Here is a 23,846-nt window from a genome sequence, read left to right as displayed (position 1 = left end):
GTTTACTGTCGGTATGAAACTAATTTGACTTTTCAAAGTGTCATTTTTTTGTAACAGTTCGGTTGCGACCGATAGTTCTTTTATTGGAAAAAATGTGAATTTCCAAGTGTCATTGATTGTAACAGTTCGAATGCGGCCGATAGTTATTTTCTTGGAAAAAATATTTCGTCGCTGAGTTGAGTGACAACTTTTGGTCTCTGTCGTTTTAGTCTTGGAAGCGTCCAAGTGCTGTTTTAGATTTCGCTGCTGATAATTTAGGATATACACATATTAAAGAAACAATCTCCGAGATAACCATTCACTAGATCTCACTGATGTTTGACCAAGAACCGCTAATTTTCGCCTGAAGAGCTAGCACAGCGGAATCTTAAATTATTACACACATTTTTTTGTTTTCAATAGATTCGAATGTCAACGCTATTTGTGAGTCGACAAGTCCCCAAGACCAGACTCATATAACCGTTAATTAGGTACCTGATACTATACGATAGTCCAATGGGAATATAGTAATTATAAAGATTTTATTCGGTTGCCCTCGGTCTGAGTGCAAAATCTTATGGAAAGTGTTATATACATCTCATCTTAACTACATTTTAAAAAATTAATAACGATATATGGGAAGTACGATCTGCGACGATCTGCAACTGAGATTGACAATTTTTGGCCAAGTATGACTAGATCGTTATAGTCTCGGAAGCGTTCAAGTGAATACAAAATCTTCGAGCTAACAATTCACTAAAGGTGCTGATATCTATACGGTAGCCTAATGGGAAACTGATCACTTGTGGGATATAGTCATCATAACGATTTAAGTCGGTTGCCCTAAATCTTATGGAATGCGAGATATTTGCCTTATCGTTGATATCGAAAGAAGTTATGTATATAAATTTTCCATCTTATAACGACGAATGCAATGCCCTCATTGGGCCATCGAAGCTCTTTTACTCATGAAAGTAAAGAAAATACAATCCCAATTAAATTTCTGAATTATAAATGATTTAGGCCAAAGGACTTCAAAGTTTTATAAAGTACATTTATCCAAAAAATATTTTTAAATACTTCTACTGATTAAACAATGTCAAATTTAATGTCAAGTTGGGAAATATTTTTTATTATTTTTATTTTATACTATTAGGATGAAAATCTATCAAAAATGTCTTTTAAAATTTTTACCCTTAAAAATCTATTAAAATTTTCAATATTAATTTTTCAAAAATATGATTTTTTTTACATCTTTTGATACTGGCAGAATAAACTACAAATAACTAAAATATTTTAAAACTCTTTTTGTTTGATCAGTAGAACTATTTTAACATATTTTTTGAAAAATGTACTTCTATAACTTTGAAGTCCTTTAAAAAGGACACAGGATCTCACAGTTTTCTCCATTAAATTTGTAGTTTCAGACGTATATCATCCGGTTCGTGTCTAATTTTGAGTGTCTAAAAAAACATATTTTTAATAATTTAAAACTATTACAACATTTTAAATATAAACCATAGCAAAAATAAATGCTAATTCCCTACTAATACAGGTTTTAACATTTCACTTTGTTACAAGTTATACAATTTTAAAGCTTATTATATTATTTTTAACACATTTAAATTTTTGCACAAAAGAAATATCTAAAATTTACATTTAGCTAAAAATAGCAATAGAGAGCAGCTTAATAACGTATAATCTCCAATTTATTTTATGTACACATTATTACATACATACATACATACATACATACATACATACATACATACATACATACATACATACATGCAAATAAAGAACAAATATCTGTATATCTGCGGTTTCTATAATTTAAATAACATGTCAATGACATGATTGAATCCATCCATCCGACCATTTATGCTAAATAACAAAAACAAAACCAAATATGGCTCACATATTCACTTGCACATATATACATACATACATACATACATACATACATACATACATACATACATACATACATACATACATACAAATGTATGTTATACAGATTTTAAACAATCCTTTTACTAAATAGTTTTGTTTTGTTTTTTTTTTTAATTATAAAAATGTTGAAAACAAACAAAGACTAAAGGAAAAAAGCATAAATAGTAAAAACTAACAAAATCTCATTAATTTTCATTACAGTTGAATTGGCCAATATTGATCCAATGTATCAGTACAGTTTAGCATGGTTTGTCTCACTGTTCACAGCATCCATTGATAATACGGAAAAAGTTGATGACATAACGGAGCGTCTAAACGATTTACGGGGACATTTTACATATAGTCTGTACGTGAATATATGTCGCAGTTTGTTTGAGAGAGTAAGTACCAGAAATGTACATTCATATGTTTATACCGCACTAGTATTTTTTAACACCCTACACTCTGAAATTTGTGCCTATTAATTGTAACACTCAAAATTAAAAATTTAACAATCGGATCACAATTATAAACTGAGTATTGTCTAGTCTATAATCTATCTTCTATCTATCTATATATATAAAATTCTAACGTTACTGACTGACTGACTGACAGACTGACTGATTGACTGATTCATCATCGCACAGCCTAAACGGTTAAAGCTAAAGAGCTGAAATTTGGACAGGAGGTTGGTCTCCCACCAAATAGATCCACTAAAACGGGATTTTTGGAAATTCGAATGTTTAGGGGATAAAAAAAGGGTAAAAACGGGTAAAATCGGTAACCTCATATCTCCTAAACTAGAAAAGATACAAAAATAGTTTAAAGCTTATCGTCGTTCATTTAAAAAATAAGCGGACAGGTGTCTGGTACTTTTTTCAATTTCAGCCCCTTTAGGGAATAAACGGGTAAAAACTGTATTTTGGTACTTTTTTTGCACCCCATATATCTTTTAAACCAGTGAACATTCAAACAATATTTTTTACTCATTCACTTTTTGAATTTCCTATAATAATGAACCTAGAAACATGAAGTTAAGTATGTAGAGCCCGGAGTAAATGAGAATCTATAAAAGGGGACTTTTTGGTACTTTTTCGTTCTTCAAAAGGTACTTTTTTAATTTCCTATAATATTGAACCTAGAAACATGAAATTAAGTATGTAGATATTTTTTACTCCTTCACTTTTTGAATTTCCTATAATAATGAACCTAGAAACATGAAGTTAAGTATGTAGAGCCCGGATTAAGTGAGAACCTATAAAAGGGGACTTTTGGTACTTTTTCGTTCTTCAAAAGGTACTTTTTGGATTTTTGTATAATATTGAACCTAGAAACATGAAATTAAGCATAAAAGGGGACTTTTGGTACTTTTTCGTTCTTCAAAAGGTACTTTTTGGATTTTTGTATAATATTGAACCTAGAAACATTAAATTAATCATGTAGAGCCCAGAGTAAATGAGAATCTATAAAAGGAGACTTTTTGGTACTGTTTCGTTCTACAAAAGATACTTTTTGAGTTTTCTATAAAATTTAACCTAGAAACATGAAACTAAGCATGTAGAGCCCGGAGTAAATGAGAATCTATAAAAGGGGATTTTTCGTTCATCAAAAGGTACTTTTTGAATTTTTTATAATATTGAACCTAGAAACATGAAATTAAGTATGTAGAGCCTGGATTAAGTGAGAACATATAAAAGGGGACTTTTTGAAACCTTTTCGTTCTTCAAAAGGTACTTTTTGGATTTTTGTATAATATTGAACCTAGAAACGTGAAATTAAGCATGTAGAGCCCGGATTAAGTGAGGTCCTATAAAAGGGGACTTTTTGGTACTTTTCCGTTCTTTAAAAGGTACATTTTGAATTTTCTATAATATTCAACCTAGAAACATGAAATTAAGCGTTTAGAGCCTGGATTAAGTGAGAAACTATAAAAGGGCACTTTTTGGTACTTTTTCGGTCTTCAAAAGGTACTTTTTGTGTTTTTTATAATATTGATCCTAGAAACATGAAATTAAGCATGTAGAGCACGTAGAAAATGAGAATCTATAAAGGGGACTTTTTGGTACTTTTTCGTTCTTCAAAAGGTACTTTTTGAATTTCCTATAACATTAAACCTAGAAACATGAAATTAAGCATGTAGAGCCCGGAGTAAATAAGAATCTATAAAAGGGGACTTTTTGGTATTTTTTCGTTCTTCAAAAGGTACTTTTTGAATTTCCTATAATATAGAACCTAGCTAGTCTAGTCTAGTCTAGTCTAGTCTAGTCTAGTCTAGTCTAGTCTATAGTCTAGTCTAGTCTATAGTCTAGTCTATAGTCTAGTCTAGTCTATAGTCTAGTCTATAATCTTGTCTACATCATATGGTCGACTATGCCCTACTATACTTTCATACATGCTTTAGTTTTTTGTTTTCATTAGTATTCGTAACGGGTAACGTTTAGGGAAGAGAGATTATAGAATATGAATGAATACTTTTTCGTTTTTTCATTTAAATGAAGTTAATTAACATTGAATTGATATTAATGATAGTTGTCTCTGTGTAGAGAGTTAAAATAATGAAATTTTCATGAAATTTGTTATTTTTATTTTGAAATGCTCTTAGCACACATATCAAGTTGTTATTCATATAAATTTGTAGTTTGCTTTCGTATTTCGCTACACTTTATTTAATATGTGCATGAAAAGTACTTTTCTAACGAAATTTAATTATTGAAAACAATGCTAAAAACAACTGCTACTGTTTAATAGAAACTGTAGCCCGTGTTGAAATGTCAATACGCTAAGGATTTTCGAAAAAATCTTGTTTAAAAAGAAATTATTTTTTTGTGGAATATTTCTATTTTTTTATTTTTTTGAAATACAAAAAGCAATCACTTTCATGCAGAGTGTTTTGTTGTACAAAAATTTAAATTATTGTATGTATTTTAAACAAAACTCAATTTGCATCAATGTCAGCAAAATTCATATGAATGTAAAAATAATATCTGAAGTGCTAACGACTTGAATGACCTTTTAAAGTAAATTTGAAAAGGACTTTGTGTGGATCGATATTTTTCATTTTCTAAACCAAAAAAACATTATCGAACTGCTTCTCATATCGTTTATGCTGAAATCAATAGCTACCGATGTGTTTAAATTAATTATTTTTTAATTAATTTAATTTACACGTAACTTATACATTTCGATTTATTAAAGAAATTCAAATTGTATTAACGCCAAAAAGGCACTTTTCGCGTTTGTTAAGAGTTCACTATAAATAAACAAACTTTCCATGAAACCAAACATGGATAAATTGAATATTGAATGAATTCAGACAAATGCTGTTTGAACCAAAATATTAACGTGGCTTTGGCAGTCAAACACATTCGTTCATTTCGAATATGTTTATTTCATACCCATTTGGCGCATTAAATACCAACTAGTATACCAGGAACTGAAGCAGGAGAGAATTTTGTCTCTAAGTCAGAAACAATAACCAAACAACCACCATCCTGGCGTACACAGATATGTTTAAAACACATTGGTGTTATGTGAATGAGGTATATGTTGGACAAATTTATTTTTACACAATTGTAATTTGTATACCCTCCACCACCATCAGTGGTGATATATAAATTTGTCGTATAAAAAATTATTCATCTAAGACCCAACATACATATGTATATTCTGGTTCCTTGTGAAAATCGATTTAGCTATATCAGTCTGTGTAAAACACGCTCACGTTAAAACTAAGCCAAGGACATCAACCAAATTCAACGAAAATATTTTTTGGTATCCTAAGCAGTTTGGTATTGAGAATGAGCAAAATCGACTCACGACATAAAAAGTTATGAGTAAAAATTTCGGACTACATCGAAAAATATTATGTTTTTTTCGTAATTCTTCAGTTCTTTTCTCAACAACTACAAAAGATAATTCTGATGAATTTTTTCACACATTATTTTTTTCTACCAAGGATCAAGTATGTTAAAAATCATGACAATTGATGTAAAATTTTCTATAGCCCTCATAAAAAGGTACATATTCCCGGAAATTAGTTTATCGTTAATAATTCCCTCAAATATATCAATAAAAATGCAACATTTTTTACATGTCAATATAATACAAAAAGAAATCATACTACCAAAGAAGATTTGTATTGGTCCATAATTGGTCATAGCTCCCATATAAGGTCCACTTCGGAAATTCACTTAAACACACATATTTTTATGAATTATTAATTTATCTTCATAAAATTCAACAATGGACCAATCCGGCAAAAATTTGGTAGAATGATTAGTGTGTACATAAAACATATGCAAATGTACACACTAATCATTCTACCAAATTTTTGCCGGATTGGTCCTTTGTTAGTTATAGCTCCCATATAAGGCCCGAAAATATCTTAAACTCACATTTTTCATTGAATTATAATTATGTCTTATGTACATATTAACCATTCTACCAATTTTTTTCTGGATCGGTCCAGTATTGGTCATAGCTGCCATATAAGGCCCACTTCCGAAAGTTACTTAAACGCACATATTTCATAGATTAATTAAGCTATTTGAATTAAATTTGACACAAAAACATTTTCTCTATATATAAATCAGCCTACAAAATGTTTTCCGGATACGGTCATAGCTGGTCATAGATCCCATATAAGGTCCACTTCCGAAATTCACTTTAAACCATATATTTTATTGAATTATTAAGTTATCGAGATAAAATTCAACACAAAAATGTTTTGTGTATATGTAAACCATTTTTTTCTGGATCGGTCCATTATTGGTCATAGCTCCCATATATTTAACGCAAATATTTCATTATTTAATTAATTAATAAAGTAATTAGAGTAAAATTTTACTTGAATTTTTTAGGTATGCACATAAATCATTATAAGAAATTTTTTCTATTTGGTACATAATTTTTTACAACTCCATATAAGGTTCATTAACTAACTAACAAACTAACTAACTAACTAACTAACTAACTAACTAACTAACTAACTAACTAACTAACTAACTAACAAACTAACAAACTAACAAACCAACAAACTAACAAACTAACAAACTAACAAACTAACAAACTAACAAACTAACAAACTAACAAACTAACAAACTAACAAACTAACAAACTAACAAACTAACAAACTAACAAACTAACAAACTAACAAACTAACAAACTAACAAACTAACAAACTAACAAACTAACAAACTAACAAACTAACAAACTAACAAACTAACAAACTAACAAACTAACTACCTAACTAACTACCTAACTAACTAACTAACTAACTAACTAACTAACTAACTAACTACCTAACTATGTACCTAACTTACTACCTAACTAACTAACTAACTGCGACTAAACTTTTTGTACATTACAAACATTAGCTCAAACGCATCCTCCACACTTTAACGGTGTAGCTTATACTAAACATCATCCATGTCATCATTACACAGGACTATTAAACGGATCATGTACACCAGTAATGTTTACAAGGGAATAGTTTTGGAGTTACCTAAATCATATACTTCAATCATTTTTTCAATTAACACTCAACTCACAATAAAAATATATTGTAAAATGTTTCACTTTTATGCACAGCGGGAACAAATCATAAAACATAAACCAGGCAGGATCATATTATCAAGATTCCAGAGTTTTTCTCAGAACACTTAATGTTTATATTTTTTAATAATATATGTATTTTGTCCCATTGTGCGTTAGTTCCGAGTACCATTAGTAATGATGTGTTTTTGTTTAACTCCATACTTTAGGAGTATGATGTGTAGTTTTATTTTGTATCTTTTTATTTTTGTTCGTTGTGTTTTATTTAACTGTTTTTTGTTGTTGTTTTGTTGCTGCTGCTGTGTATTTATTCATCTTCTCTACATTTGCACATTAGGATGGGCGTTTAAAACGGATGTGCGCCATTTTATGCACTTTAAAGTCTTAATTGCAGCAAATGATGTTAACGGTTACTTTGGTATATAAGTGGTTTTAATGGAAACATTATGAGTATACAAAATGTTGCAAGTTTTACATTATTATGTAGTTATTTGTTTTTTAGTACATTCGACAGATGGAAAGTTTGTATATTTTTCATATTGTTACTCTAAATGTCTATGACTGATTTAAATAAGTTGTTCATGGAGGAAATTTTTGAATATATTTTTAACAGAAAAGCTTTAGTTAGTTATTTAGTTATTTATTTAGTTAGTTAGTTAGTCAGTCAGTGAGTCAGTCAGTCTGTTAGTTAGTTAGTTAGATAGTTAGTTAGGTACATAGTTAGGTAGTTAGTTAGTTAGTTAGTTAGTTAGTTAGTTAGTTAGTTAGTTAGTTAGTTAGTTAGGTAGGTAGTTAGTTAGGTAGTTAGTTAGTAAGTTAGTTAGACACGTCTTCTAAAATACACTGCAAAGTTTTAAATTTTCATTCATCGAAACAATATTAAATAAAATTTAAATTTTGATTTAAATTTCTATGTCCCTTCGTATAAACAAAAATTTATTCCGAAATACTTTCATACGCATGAACATTTCATTTCTCTTCATATGTATTTCTTTTCATTTGGCATATAAAGTTAATTTGACAGAACTCAATATTACGCATTCACGCGTTTAAATAAGAAAATGAAAAGAAAATACACACATATGATTCCACTAACCACGAAAAGAAACAAATGTTTCAAATTGCAAATGAACCCAAGACCCAAAAATAAAATCAATATTTTTAACCCATTTCGGGGTAGACTATAAAATGGGAATTACGTTTTATTGTCAGCTACTCAATTGAATTAATGTTTTGTAAAATTTTTATAGGATTTCCTAAAGATATTTTAAAATCTACAAAAATCTGTATTAACTTTTTCTATATTCAGAGCATCAAATATTCGATGAAAATAACGTCAGCTCTATAATAATATTGGTCCTATACACACCTTGAAGTATACCAATCAACTCAGAATCGTTTTCTGAGTTGATTTAGCTATGTCCGTCTGTTTAAAACACGCTCACGCGAAAACTAAGGTTTTATATTATAAGGTTTATTGTTACACTAAGCAGTTTGGTATTGAAAATCGGAAACATCAGTTGCCGATGTAAAATGTTATGAGTAAAAATTTCGGACTTCCTCATTTTTCTCAGAAACTACACAAGATAATTTGATGAATTTTGTCACACATTATTTTTTCTGCCAGGGATCAAGTATGTTAAAAATCATAACAACTAATTAAAAATTTCCCATAGCCCCCATACAAGGGTATATATTTCCGGAAATTACAAAATTTTGCACATGTGAATGTTATAAGAAAATAAATCATTCTACCAAAGAAGATTTGTATCTCGATCCACAAATAGTCATAGCTCCCATATAAGGTCGACTTCCAAAAATCACTTAAACGCAAATATTTCAGTGAATTATAAATTCATCAGGATAAAATTCGACTTGAATATGTTTTATGTGTATATCTACCATTCTGCCAATTTTTTCCCGGATCGGTTCATTATTAGTCATAGTTCCTATATAAAGTTCACTTCCGAAAATCATTTAAACGCACATATTTCTTTGAATTATAAATTTATCGGGATAAAATTCGATTTAAATATGTTTTGTGCACACATCAATCATTCTACTAAATTTTTACCGGATTGGTCCATTATAAGTCATAGCTTCCATATAAGATCCACTTCCAAAAATCACTTAAACGATCATATTTCATTAAATTTTAAATTTAACGGGATAAAATTTGACTATCATATGTTTAGTGCACACATAAATCATTCTATTAAATTGTATAAATAAATTTTTAACTGATGTCGTCAAAAATACATTACTTTATATTAGGGTCACGTCATTTTCGTCAAATATTTGATAGGTGTGAACGTAGCTTAAGTTAAAGAAAAACTATGTTAACAAAAAAAGTAACATTTAAACCACTCTAGCAATTATAAAATTCTTGTAAAATTAACTTGAAAAAAATATTTACCAAAAATAGTGATTAAATTAGTTTTGCCAAATATTTATAAAGTGTGAAGATATAACGATGTTTTATTTTCTCTAAAGTTTGCTAAGTTAAAAAGGGGAAAAATTATATGAAACATACAAGGTTTTAAAGATCTGATTGTACAGAAGTATAAATTAAGTTTTGTTTTCTATTTTCTCGTTACACTATATTATTTATTATTCTATTTTCAAAGATGTTACAGTTAGGAGCATTTAACCAAGGACACATTTGGATAAAATGTTATAAGTGGAAAAATTTCCTTTATCTTTTTAAAAGTTAAAGCAATATATAAAGAATTGAATTTATTTTATTATGTTAGAATTTTGGTAAGCACAAATCGCTTAAAATTGTTTCCATAGTAGATACAATCATTTCCGTATGTAGAATCATTGAACTATATAAAGAACTAAGACTTTGACAGTGTCCGATCCTCATTAAATATCGAATTTCGTTGCTGTTCTCATAATTTTAAGCCATTAATGTGCGTTAAAGTAATTTTTTTGAATGAGAGCCTTATATAAGAGGTAGAGTTAATTATGAACTCACCGTCATAAAACTTGTACACACCGAGAAAAAACATAGTTCGACATGGTTACTAAAACTAAACTATGTTTACTGTAACAATATATTGTTATCAAAAACATATAATAGTTATTTTAATTCAATTTAAAGAATATTATTGTTACTGTAATCATTTTCATGTTTATGAGAATTATAAATTTAAGTATGATTTACTGAATAATAATTATTTTTTCAAAAACTAAGTGAAGGTAACTATGAAAATATATTATGTGCTTTTAAGATATTTTTATAAAACGACTATGTAAGGGAGCTATGTCCAATATGAACCGATCGTAAAACAATTTTATAATGAATTTATTTATATAAGAGCAATATTTTTGCTAAATGTATGGATATCAATATGTATTAAGTTATGAGTTATGTGCGTTTTCTCTGATTTTCGGGAGGGAATCTTGTATGGGAGCTACGACCAAAGATGGACCGATCATGAACAATTTTTTAAATAAAGTTTATGTGTACAAAAATAGTATTTATACCAAATATTTTATGGGTATCACTATTTGGTGATGAATTATGTGCCTTTAAGTGTTTTTCCAAAAGTGAACATGAATGGGAGCTATGATCAGTTATGGACCGATAGGAAAAAAAATTTCACAATATTATTTCTCTATATATGAGTAATACTTGTGCGAAATTGTATATGGATATCTTGATTTAATAATGAGTTTCGCACGTGATTTTCGGGAGGAGACATTGTATGGGAGCTATGACCTATTATGGACCGATCTAAAAAAAACTTCATGGTAATATTTATGTATATAAGAAAAACACTTGTACCGAATTTTATATGGATATCTAACTTTAATAATGAATTATACGCATTTAAGTGATTTTCGGGAATATTTATATGCATATGGGGCAATACTTGTACCAAATTTTATGTCGATATCTTAATTTAGTAATGAGTTATGCGCGTTTAACTGATTTTCGGGAGGGGACTTTGTATGGGAGCTATGACCAATTATGGACCAATCGGAAACAAATTTCATAATAATGTTTCCTTATGTGAGAGCAATACTTGTACCAAATTTTATATGGATATCATAATTTGGTAATGAATTATGTGTGTTTAAGTGATTTTCGGGAGGGGACCTTGTATGGGAGCTTTGCCTTATTATGGACCCATCCAAAAAAATTTTACTCTGAATGAATTCTATTAGCATAAGATTTTAATTTGTAAAATTTTGTGAAGATATCGACATTGCGACGGAAGTTATTAACAAAAAACCTATTTTCCGGGAATATGTACTTTTATATGGGAGGTATATGAAATTTTGGACCGATTCTGGCGATTTTCAGCAGATATTAAGCTCTTATATAGAAACAAATATATGCTGATTTTTATGGAATTATCTTGCATAGTTTTCGAGAAAATTGCATCAGAATGTGTAAAAAATGCTTATTTTTTTCGAGGTTGTTTTAAATTTTGATTCATAACTTTTCCCGATTTTTTTCCCATTTTCAATACCAAACTGTTGAATTTGGTTAATGTCCTTGGCTTAGTTTTAACGTGAGTGTGTTTTAGGCAGACAGACGGACATAGCTAAATCGACTCAGAATTTCATAAGGACCCAGAATATATATACATTGTTGGGTCTCAGATGAATATTTCTTGGTGTTACACACGGAATGACAAAGGTGGAGGGTATAATAATTCTCATTTGGTTTATAATAATAGATTTATAAATATTTCACTTTGTATAGAATAATGTAGTTATGTTATTGAAATTTGTAAATCGTGACATTTATTGTAGGTTTTTACTTTTTTTGGAAACTTTTTTTTCAACACATATTTTTTAACAACATTTTGATCACATTGGATCAAATCAGAGCTGTAAATGAATTATTCATTTCTGATTTAATTCGTTTACGAATTGGCTTAATTGTGAATTAATTCCTTTCCCAAAAATGAGAATTGAATGAAAATTAATGAATTGCAATTCGTTTCCAATTCAAATGAATTTGTAAAATGAATTGCAATTCATTTTCAATATATTTGTATTGAATTTATTCAAACGAATTAGAAAAAGGAATTGGCGAATGAAATCAAAAATGAGTTGTAATCAATTAAATTCAAAAGCAGGTCTAGAAGAAATAAAAAATGGAAATTCCTACAACAAAGAGACTCGAGCGAGATTTTAGAGGAAGATGGCCTGTCTTCATTTGTATCACTAAACAATCGTTTTCGCGTGTTTTTTGTGAAACAGAAGATGTAGGATCCATCGACTTATCATCACTTGATGAAGACATCTTTACACAAAACAATAATGACCTTTTGATCACTCTAAGAAACTTTGAACAATATATTGACTTTCAGTCACAAACAACAATTATTAATCAAAGCTTTAAATAACAATTAATTGGAAATTAATCATTTGACAAATTCATTTGAATTAGAAACGAATTGCAGTTCATTTGACAAATTCATTTGAATTGAAAACGAATTGCAATTCATTTGAATTGACTCAAATTTAATTCAATTCGTTTTTTATATAAATAGAGTCAATTCAAAATTTGCTAATTCAATTCACAAATAATTCACGAATTAATTTAAAAATGAATAATTTGCAGCTCTGGATCATATTATTGGCATGTATAACAAACAATATTATGGTAAATAAAATTTATTATGATCAAATATTTCAACTGCAATTAATCATAACATGATATTTTCAAATTGTTACAATAACCATAATATATTTAGACTACAATCATAATTTTAACCATAATATGTTGCTCTTCGAACATGGTTACCACAACCATGTTTTTAGTCTGCGAGTAAGAGAAATTTCGATTTTTATGACTCTTAAGTTCTTAATCTTATATGAAGGGTAGGATTGTTTTTAGAACGATCCTTATAAAGATTGGAAGTGAGATTTGGTATAAAACTTCTGTGTGGGGACTATATGGAAACGTGAACCGATATTGTCTATATTTAATTTGAAAAACTTTACCTTTTTGGAAACTTTCATAACTTTTTGATTGGAAACTATCTATATCATCTTACTATATGGACTCTGAATTTATATAATTTTATGGATCTATATAAATATCTATGAAGAGAATGATTCGATTTTAATTTTCGTTTTTTTAACTATTTGAACTTAAACACTTATTTCTCTTCAATCAATTAATCTAGAGTGTTAAGAAGTTGAAATAAGATTCCAACTTATTTAAATAAATACTTACTACTACGTATATACATCGGTCTAAGTGACATACACTGAAAACGCTTCATTTGAGTGTTTTTCTACGTAAATCAAAAGAAGTGTAGTTGTGTTAAAAAAGCAGAAAATTAATGAGATTTATTATTATATATACGAGTAATAAGATAAATGTCTTTTCATTTATATATCTATAAGATATAAAAGCGAAATAAAGAACTTAATGATTGATATTATAAAGATACGAAGGAGGTGTTTTTTTATTTTATTCTATTATTCATTCCTTCAATATGCCAATATTTGCAGATACCTATAGTTAAGAAAAAAAAAAATCCTATTTATTTGAGTATAAATAAGTGTTTTTAATAAGGAAAAAGTTTTTCTACCTTTGAACGGTAGAAAAAATGGCAACAGCCAAAGGAAGGCATTGAAGTATGTAATCATTCCATCTTTTACCCAAATTTACTATCAATTTGTGTATTTTCTTACCTTTTTGGGTTTCTATTTTTATATTCTTTGCTTGCTTCATTTATTGTTTGAGATTTATGAAATGGAAAATACCTTTCAAAAGAATTTTAATTGTACATATTTATTTGGGAGGTATTATGTCGGAGAGAAAAAAAGAAACACATACATATGTAAATTTTTCTTGTGGCATTCTATCTTTAACGAAGACATGATGAGGGTGATGTGGAATTTTGTAATTTTTGAGAAGCAAATATTTGAAGGAATTATTAAGTTTATATAAGAAATATTGTTCCTTTTTAATTTAGATCTTAATATTGAGGTATATTGATTTTGTCATTCCGTTTGCAACACATATACATATTGAAAGAGCCGCTTTTCACTACTTATTAACTAGCATTTAAACTCATTATTTTAACACAAAGAAATATGTAAAAAATTCTTTCGCTTTAAAAACACAAAATTGTCCACACAGAATACGAACCTTGGCTTCTTGTTCGTTAGTTCGCTATCTTACTCAAAACAACACTGGACTTCACACAGAAAATTTTCCATAAATTTTCTTCTTTTATATAAACAATTTCGGTAAACGATTTCACCTATCTGCCAAACAAGTCCCTTAACGTGAACACAACCTGAACATACCCGGAAAAGGAAAACTTAAACACTTCACATTTATCCGATATCCTGATCGAAAAACAGTACATCCATCATACTCATTTTTATACCCTTCACCTTCGTGAGAAGGGTATATATAAGTTTGTCATTCCGTTTGTAATTTCTATAATATAATTTTCCGACCCTATAAAGTATATATATTCTGGATCCTTATAGATAGCGAAGTTGATTTAGCCATGTCCATGTCTGTCTGTGTGTATGTTGAAATCAGTTTTCAGAAGACCCCAGATATCTGCGAGATCCGAATTTTCAATAATTCTATTGGAAATACGATCGAATTATATGAAATGTAGCATATAGTGCTTTGACTAGGTAAGAACCTATAAAAGGGGACTTTTTGGTATTTCTTTGTTATATAAAATGTACTTTTTGAATTTTCTCTAATATTGAACCTAGAAACATGAAATTAAGTATGTAGAGCCCGGGTTAGGGGACTCTTTGGTACTTTTTCGTTCTACAAAAGGTACTTTTTGAATTTTCTATAGTTTTGAACATAGAAACATGAAATTAAGTATGTAGACCTTTTGGTACTTTTTCGTTCTACAAAAGGTACTTTTTTGAATTTTCTATAATATTGAACCTAGAAACATGAAATTTAGCATGTAGGGCCTTGACTAGGTAAGAACTCGCAAAAGGGACTTTTTGGTACTTTTTCTTTCTACAAAAGGTACTTTCTGAATTTTCTAAAATGTTGAACCTAGAAACATGATATTAAGTATGTAGGGCCCGGATTAGTCCAGAACACATAAAAGGGGGCATTTTGGTACTTTTTTGTTCTACAAAACGTACTTTTTGAATTTTCTATAATATTGAACCTAGAAACATGAAATTTACCATGTAGGGCCTTGACTAGGTAATAACCTATAAAAAGGGACTTTTTGGTACTTTTTCGTTCTACAAAAGGTACTTTTTGAATTTTCTTTAATATTGAACCTAGAAACATTATGTAGAGCCTGGATTAAGTGGGAACCAGGTACTTTTTTTAAATTTCTATGATATTGAACCTAGAAATATTAAGTCTTGGCAACGCCACTGAACTTATCCTGAATTATATATTTTACCATGTATCAGTACTTTTCACTTATTTTCTATTTTCCTTTTTTTCATTTGTATATTTTGTATGAAAAATGAATCCGCTATTTTTCCTTAAAAATGTTCAAATTAATATTAAAGTTCTTCTCACAAAATTTTAAGAATTTATTTCTATTAGTTTCCTAGATAAACGAATTTTTGTATTAAATTAATATGGGAGGTGCTGCTCCCCTCATAGGTAGTCCGCCAACTTAATACCCAAAAGGTTTACATGGATGTTAAAATTAAGATTGTAACTATAATGGTTTCCCAGATAAACGAATTTTTGTATTTAATTTATATGGGGGTGATACGCACCCTAACACTTGCCCGCCCAATTTTTGTCCCATGACATGAGTATGTTCTGTGTGTAGATAGATCATTCTGATAAAATGTTTTCAAACTGACCTAATATAGATCATACTTCTGATTTAGAGACATTAAAATCGTTTCAAAAATCACTCAAATAAATTTAGTTCATTATAAATACTGATGTCGGAAAAATTAGGGTTCTATAATTCGACTTTCGAATAATCAAACAATCGACTTTTTGTCGAAAAAAGTCGAAAAGTCGAAGTCGACTATTTTGTTCCAAAAAAGTCGATAACTCGACTATCGTCTGTGAAAAAAGTCAAAAAGTCGACTTTGTTAATAAAAGTCAAAAAAAGTCTGAAAAGTCTGAAAGTCGATAAGTCAAAAAAGGTCAATGAGTCGAAAAAAGTCGAATAAATCCAAAAAAGTCGAATAAATCCGAAAAAAGTCGAAAACTCGAAAATTGTAGAAACAAGTCAAAAATAGTAGAAAATTTAAAAAAGTGGAAAAAAGTCAAAAACTCTAAAATAGTCGGAAAAATTCGAAAAAGTCAAAAAATAGGTGGAAAAAAGTCAAAAGAAGTCAAAAATTGTCAAAAAGTCGGAAAAAGTCGAAAAGTCGGAAAAAGTCGACTATTTATAAAATACTTATAGTTGAAAAGTCTAAAAGTCGACTTTTACTTAAATGAAAAATGTCGAAAAATCAACTTTTCATAAAATGCAAAAAGTCGAAAAGTCGACTTTTATCTAAATCAAAAAAAGTCGAAAAGCCGACTTTTCGTTACAACTATAGAATCCTACGAAAAATAGTCGACAGGAATATATTTGTAAATTCACAAATCATTCTCCTAATCCTTTGGCATCTGTATGACATTCGTACGAGGTCCAAAACCTAAACTTAATATAACTTTTTCTGGACTTAATCAAAATTAGTTCAACACATGAATAAATGTTAGTAACCTCATTACGGAAACAAAACTTTTGTTGAGTTTTCTAAGTATTAGACAGTTAAATGGGTTTTAACAAGAAAAAGCTTGCTGGTGGAGGTTATTTAAGTTTCGGCGCAGCCGAATATAGTACACCTACTTGTTTTAATTTCGATTAATTTTACAGATAAGTAGCAGTGTAAATAATTATTTTCTGTAATAATCTATAATAAATAGAAAAATACTACTTTGCAATAAGATCTAATAACTACTTATTCTATAATTGGCCATATCAGATTTCTTGTAGTTTATTTTCTTAAAATTTTACTATACTAATATCATCAATGCAACTTTATTTATTTCTCTCTATTTTGGTATTAATACTTTAAGCGTCTTATTAAACGTAAATACGTACAAAGTATACAATTTAATAATGTCCATTTTTAAATTCGTCTTAACAAGATGGGATGCGTTGTATAATTTTACATAAGTATATTAGTACGGCAACAGCTGTTGGGATTTAAAATGTTTATCATTTACTAGTCGAAAATAATCCCTATTGGCTTTACAGTTTCTTTTTTTTTTTTTGTTAAAAACGTTTATTTCCTTTACTTTGCCTTTATATCTAGAATATAGCTAAACATACAGGGAGTGCGTGTATGTTTGTATTTTTACACATCCTAGTTTTGTTCCTTTTTTACTTCCTTTTGTTTGCTTCATTTCCTTTTAGGATAAACTACTATTTTCATTAATTTTGAATATAAATCTTATGAAATCAGAGGGTAAAATCGATAATGCCGAATGGATGTTTCTGCTAACGGGCGGCATAGGTTTGGACAACCCACACAAAAATCCAGCCAAATGGTTGGGCATACAAAGTTGGAATGAAATATGTCGTTTATCGGAGTTGAGTAATTTCAAAGGATTACGTGAAGATGTGGTAGCTAATTTGGAGCAATGGAAGTTGTTATTTGACTCGTCCACACCGCAAGATAATGAGGCCATTCCTTTGTCATGGCAAAAGCGTTTGACTTTATTTCAGAAATTATTGCTGCTGAGAGTTTTTAGACCTGACAAATTAGTGCCGGCTATATTGGGTTTTGTGGCCTCGGAAATGGGTGAAAAGTTTGTAGATCCTCCCCAGTTTGATTTGGCGGCCTCATTTGCTGATTCTCATTGCTGTATACCTCTGATATTTATATTGACTCCTGGTTCAGATCCTACTGCTACTTTATTGAAATTTGCTGATGAGCAGGGCTTTGGCAGTAATCGTTTGTTTTCTTTATCATTGGGCCAAGGTCAGGGACCCATAGCAGTTAAAATGATAGATGAAGGTGTAAAATTGGGTAATTGGGTAGTTTTACAAAATTGCCATTTAGCCAAAAGCTTTATGCCTCAACTGGAAAAGATTTGTGAGGGCATGGTACCCGATTCCACACATCCCGATTTTCGTTTATGGTTAACTTCCTATCCGGCCGAACATTTTCCGGTGGTGGTATTGCAAAATGGCATAAAAATGACCAATGAACCACCCAAAGGTTTAAGATCCAATGTTGTGCGTTCCATGCTATCGGATCCTATTTCAGATCCGGAGTGGTATGAGTCTTGTAAACAAAATCAAACTTTTAAGCAGCTGATATATTCCTTGTGTTTCTTCCATGCGGTTATACAAGAGCGCCGCTACTTCGGTCCTATAGGTTGGAATATACCCTACGAATTCAATGAAACCGATTTGCGTATAAGTTTAATGCAACTGAAAATGTTTTTGGATCAATATGAGGGTGTTAACTATGATGCCTTGAGATATTTAACGGGAGAATGTAATTATGGTGGTCGCGTTACCGATGATTGGGATCGTCGTACCTTGAAGACTATACTCAATAGATATTATTGTCCGGAAGTTTTGGATCTAGAAAAGCCATTTTATTTTGACGATAAACAGATATATTATATACCAGTGTTTAAGGAAGTGGAAAATTATATCAATTATACCAAGGAATTACCGCAACAGACTGTACCGGCCATATTTGGTTTTCATGCTAATGCGGATATTATGAAGGATCAACAGGAAACGGATATGTTGTTAAGTCATACTCTATTAACACAGGTAAGTGGACCTTTTTTGGTTACTTTAGCCTTCCCCAACACTTACAAGTTATAAAAGAAGCTTTGGTTATTTTATTGTTATTGTTAAATTTCTACTTAATTATTTTCACTGCTCTCCAGGATCGTGTGGTAAGTTTTAGCTTAGTTTTTAATTTGAATTTTTAAACATTTAATCCTTTTCTATTTTAAAACACTCTCAGGATTTACATGAAAAACGAGTAAGTTTGATTAAAGTTTTTAGTAATAAAGCTTTAACTAATGTTTTAATGCTTCTTTACATGCTACCTAATCTGGCCTTGTACACACACATACACACAGTTAATTAAAAAATCCCAACCCTATTACCAAGAAACACTAGCGAAACGTTATCCAGAAAACATGTTCCTACCCACCTGTCCTACTTGCCCTGAATTTATTTCCCTCTATTACTCTCACAAGGATACAGCGGCCGATGCTAACGATGATGCCGAGGGCGGCGGAGAACGTTTGTCACCCGAAGAGGTTGTCATAAATGTAGCAACTGATATTTTGCAACGTTTACCCAAAGATTTTGATCGTGATGCTGCACTCTATCGTTATCCGACCAGTTATCATCAGAGCATGAATACAGTATTGGTTCAGGAAATGGTACGTTTTAATGTCCTCTTATCGACAATACGTTCCAGTTTGGTTACATTACGCAAGGCTATTAAAGGTAAGTGGGGTTAAGTAATTTAAAAGATTAAAAAAATATTTATTTAAGAAATAATCAATTATAAAATTAATGAAATACTAAAAATATATATATCGAATGTTGTCTAATTATTTTCATTATCTGATCCAGAATTTGTAAACGTTTCTTCGTTTGGCGTATTATCATAAGTAGAGGGCACTGGTACTGAATATTTAACAGTGGGATCATAGGAGAAAGCTACTTCTATTACACCACCTGCATCATCTTCTTGTATGAGCTCCTCCTCAATGATTTTCTCTTCTGGCTGTTTCATAAAATGTACACCCGAAGGCGCAGCACTTTCAACTGCTTTTTCTTGTATGGATTCAACCTCTATGATTTTCTTTTCTGGCTCCTCAATAAAACTTACAGTTGGTGTAATTAAAGTAATATTAGTTGGCTCTAACGGTTCTTGAAGTTCTTCTTCCATAACTATTTCTTTTTCTTCAATTTTCATTTCTTCAAAATCTTCCATTGCCTCTAAACTCTCCGATTGCTCTTCGTAAACTTCATAGGAAAGAGCAGAAGATTCACCTATCAACTCCTCCTCACATACATCTTCCTGCTCTAATTGCATTCTTTCTAAAAGTTCTTCCGAAGAGGTTTGTGCAAATATTGGAGTTTTATTAAACTTCAAATCACTCGAAATAAAATGGGTACTGGGTACAGTATGAACTTTACGTGGCTCCGGCTGAGGTTCAGGTTCTATTAATTCATCCATATGCAATAATGAACGATCAGCTGATAACTGATCGGGATCTACTAGCAATAACTTTTCGCCACTCTTTAAGCATTTGGTAACTTCGGCAGACATAGATTTACGCAAAGAGCATAAACGTTTAATTTTTACCTCTTGACAACATTCCAAAGATATTTTGTCATCGGAAAGATCTTCAATGATCATATCTTTTTCTGAACACACTAAATTAGTGTGAGCTTGATGCTGTAGAAAACTGCAAGGTTTTGGCATATCCAGAGAAATAATGGAACCTTTAGGTATGACCTGTTCAAAAATATCATCCAATAAATCGCGAACATTTTCAAAAGCGATACGTTCGTCTTCAGTGCGCCAACGTCTTCCGGGTACTGCATAGCGTATGATTTTTCTTATAATAGCTGCAGCTTCCTGTTGAGATCTAGAGCAACAGCAATAGTCTGTGCACTCACAATCCGAACTACAATCGGGGGAGTTGAGATAAAGATCATTGTCTATAAGGCGATCTACAAATTCATTGGCTATACCAAATGACACATCATAAGATTCTAAAGAACGATAAACATTGCATAATAAAACATCATTGATGATATAGTCTATGCAGTCATCTCTTTCCAAACGATACATAATTTTTTCCACATCGGGCATAACAATATCTTTTAAAGCATGTCTGAGAGCATGATAGTTCAAAGGGTTTTGAACTTCTTTTAAAGACTCTAGCCAACCGGCAATTTCTTTATCCATTTCTCGGGCAATTGCTGTAATTTGCTGATCGGCTTTCTGCTCAGCATAATCTTTAATATCTACCTCGAGTATAGACTCCAAAAATTTATCTGTTGTTTCTTTATTTATTTGCTCACATTCCTCATACAGTTTCTCATATTCCTCACGCATGTAATTCTCTTTTTGCCTTAAACCCGCCTCGGCCGCCTCACGACGCCAACGCTCTCTTTTAGCCAGCATTGTGAAAAAGTGTAATTTTCGTTGCTCCTTTAAGCGACACATTTCCTCGGACAAAAAACGCATTAGCCAACCAATGGTATTGCCCTCATAAGAGTTTATTAAATTTTCTAACTCTTCGCTACGCATTTCCTTTTGCACCATTTCCATGTGCCGACGTTCGGTTTGTTTTTGTCGGCGTAATATTTCCATAGATTCGATATGTTCCATTTCCTTCCAAGAAAATTTCGTATCTGTAGCTATAGAGCTGGCACTAGTTATTGAATCGCTGTCTTTTGGTATGTGTATTAGTAGAGCTTGCTGGGAATTTTCTTCTGTTTGTTTTATTGATTTTTCCACTGTTTCTTTTATTGCTTGAACCGAGGGCTTGGCTTTTAAGCATAATGGTGTGTATTTCTGTATTCGAGAAGATTCTCTGAGATTCTGAAATGGAAAGAAAATTATTATGTTATTTCAGATAACTAACTAATTAGTTTTTATGAAATGTACTCTTCCGAAAGTATTAAATCCTAATATGGATATTTACTTTAAATCTCATAAATTTCGAAAGGATCGATCCAAAATTGTTCATTTTGTTTATTTAATACTAACCCTTAAGCTTTCGTATAACTTTTTCAGATTCGTTTCCGAACAAAAGTTTTGTTCCACCTCTTGCAAGACCTCTTTGGGCTTAGACCATTCCCTGAGCTTGGCAAAGGGACACTTTAGGTTTTTAGCATCCATTTTAATGGCTCTCTTCTCCAAATCATCCATACGCATATTGAAACCTTTTTTAGAAGCAGTAAAATGTCTACGGCTTGGATTTGCACCATAACGCATTTTGGGGGCATAAAATTCGGAACTAGGATCTCCCAGTTCCTGGGTAATATGTTCTTTACGCCATACTCTAGGTTGTTTGTTGTGTTTACTCTCCAGACGTCTTAAAGCTCTATTATACTCAATTTCATTTTTCTTAAGAGCTGCCTTTCTTTTGGCTTCTATTACCTCGCAGCTTTTTTGTATTCTAGCTTGGGAAGCTGTCTGCATTTCACGTTCCCTTCTATCAAACATACGTATCAGTAATTCCAATCTTAACATTTGACATTCTTGTATGTATTCCTCTCGCTCAATCCAGTGCTCCCACTCAAAAGCTTCCAATATATGTTCATGCTTTTGCAGTTTAGCTTGTTCTTTAGATTCCTGCAGTTGCTTGCGAAAGTTCTCTTTTAAAGCTTTAGCAAATGACCAACGTTTGCGTGCTCTTTCTAAAACTTCCACTTCATATAGACCGGGAGGGCCATCGCCTGCTAAAATGGTGGGTAATTTGAATATTTCTAAATTTTCCAATTCTTCAGAATGATTAGAAACACCCGGTAAATAGGGCAAAGTTTGAGCTGATGATTCGCTATATTAATTAATAAAACAAAGAAGAAAAAAGATTCTTTTGTATAAAACGGAAAAAGCTTTTTGTGTTATTAATATTAATCTAAATGAATTTATGTTCATACGTCGTCTATCTATTTTTAATGGCTCTTTGTGATTTAAAAATTTTCCTTTTATATTTAAAGCATAATTTCCACTTGACTGGATATTTTTGCTTGTAACATTAACCATCAACTTCATCATTATCATAGAAATCATGATTATAATTACGTTGGAATGAAAAACGAAGCAGAGGGACAGACAGGATGATGTTGATGATGATGAGTTACAACAATAACATTAGCTACAAGGCGGTATTATATTTTATATATTTTTTTTATCAGGGTAATTATAGAGCTTCATTTAACATTTATCTTATTTACTGCAGTTGTTGTTATTTCTTTTTTAACTTAATGGCCCTTGTTATCAAAAGACTGTTGTAGATGACTGTGCCGACCATCATTATTATTATCGGCATAATGATGAAGTTTTCTAAGGATAATTTAAAGTTAAACAAAGACTTTGTTGCAGGTATGGAAACTTGAAATTTTTTAAATGGTACTAAAAAATATATCAAAAACAAGTTGGAAAGTATAGTCGGGCATGACCGACCATATAATACCCTACACCATGAGTACATTTTTAAAATTTTTTATAAAGAAACTTTTATGTTGAATTGTACCTTAATTTCATAGTATTTAAGCAATTTATTGATAAAAACCAATAAATTTTTTGAAGGGGGGTTTGTATGGGGGCTAGGGTCAAATAAGTGTCATTTATACTTATATAAGACTTATTTGTGGCAATTTTTAGAGAGATAATAGTATATTTGACATAATTATAGCATAAAAAGCCCA

At 30.5% G+C, this 23,846-nt stretch overlaps 1 protein-coding gene across 2 annotated transcripts in view; it reads left to right on the top strand.

Annotated features, from left to right (window-relative positions):
• LOC111684959 (dynein axonemal heavy chain 7-like) overlaps positions 1–23,178 on the top strand; it is a 76,137-nt gene extending 52,959 nt beyond the window's left edge. Inside the window, exons 25-30 of one of the 2 annotated variants that reach the window (XM_046950123.1) lie at positions 2,134–2,312; positions 17,826–19,202; positions 19,322–19,330; positions 19,402–19,419; positions 19,520–19,895; positions 23,136–23,178. In XM_046950123.1, the coding sequence (XP_046806079.1) occupies positions 2,134–2,312; positions 17,826–19,202; positions 19,322–19,330; positions 19,402–19,419; positions 19,520–19,895; positions 23,136–23,140 (1,964 nt within the window). In that variant the 3' untranslated portion in view covers positions 23,141–23,178. The remainder of the gene's footprint in view (positions 1–2,133; positions 2,313–17,825; positions 19,203–19,321; positions 19,331–19,401; positions 19,420–19,519; positions 19,896–23,135) is intronic. The other variant, XM_046950130.1, reaches the window with a different exon arrangement.
• The last annotated feature ends 668 nt before the right edge of the window (positions 23,179–23,846 follow it).

Source organism: Lucilia cuprina, chromosome 2 (assembly GCF_022045245.1).
Source record: "Lucilia cuprina isolate Lc7/37 chromosome 2, ASM2204524v1, whole genome shotgun sequence".
NCBI lineage: Eukaryota > Metazoa > Arthropoda > Insecta > Diptera > Calliphoridae > Lucilia > Lucilia cuprina.
Note: the sequence above shows the minus strand (reverse complement) of the source record. Positions and strands in the feature narration are given on the sequence as shown.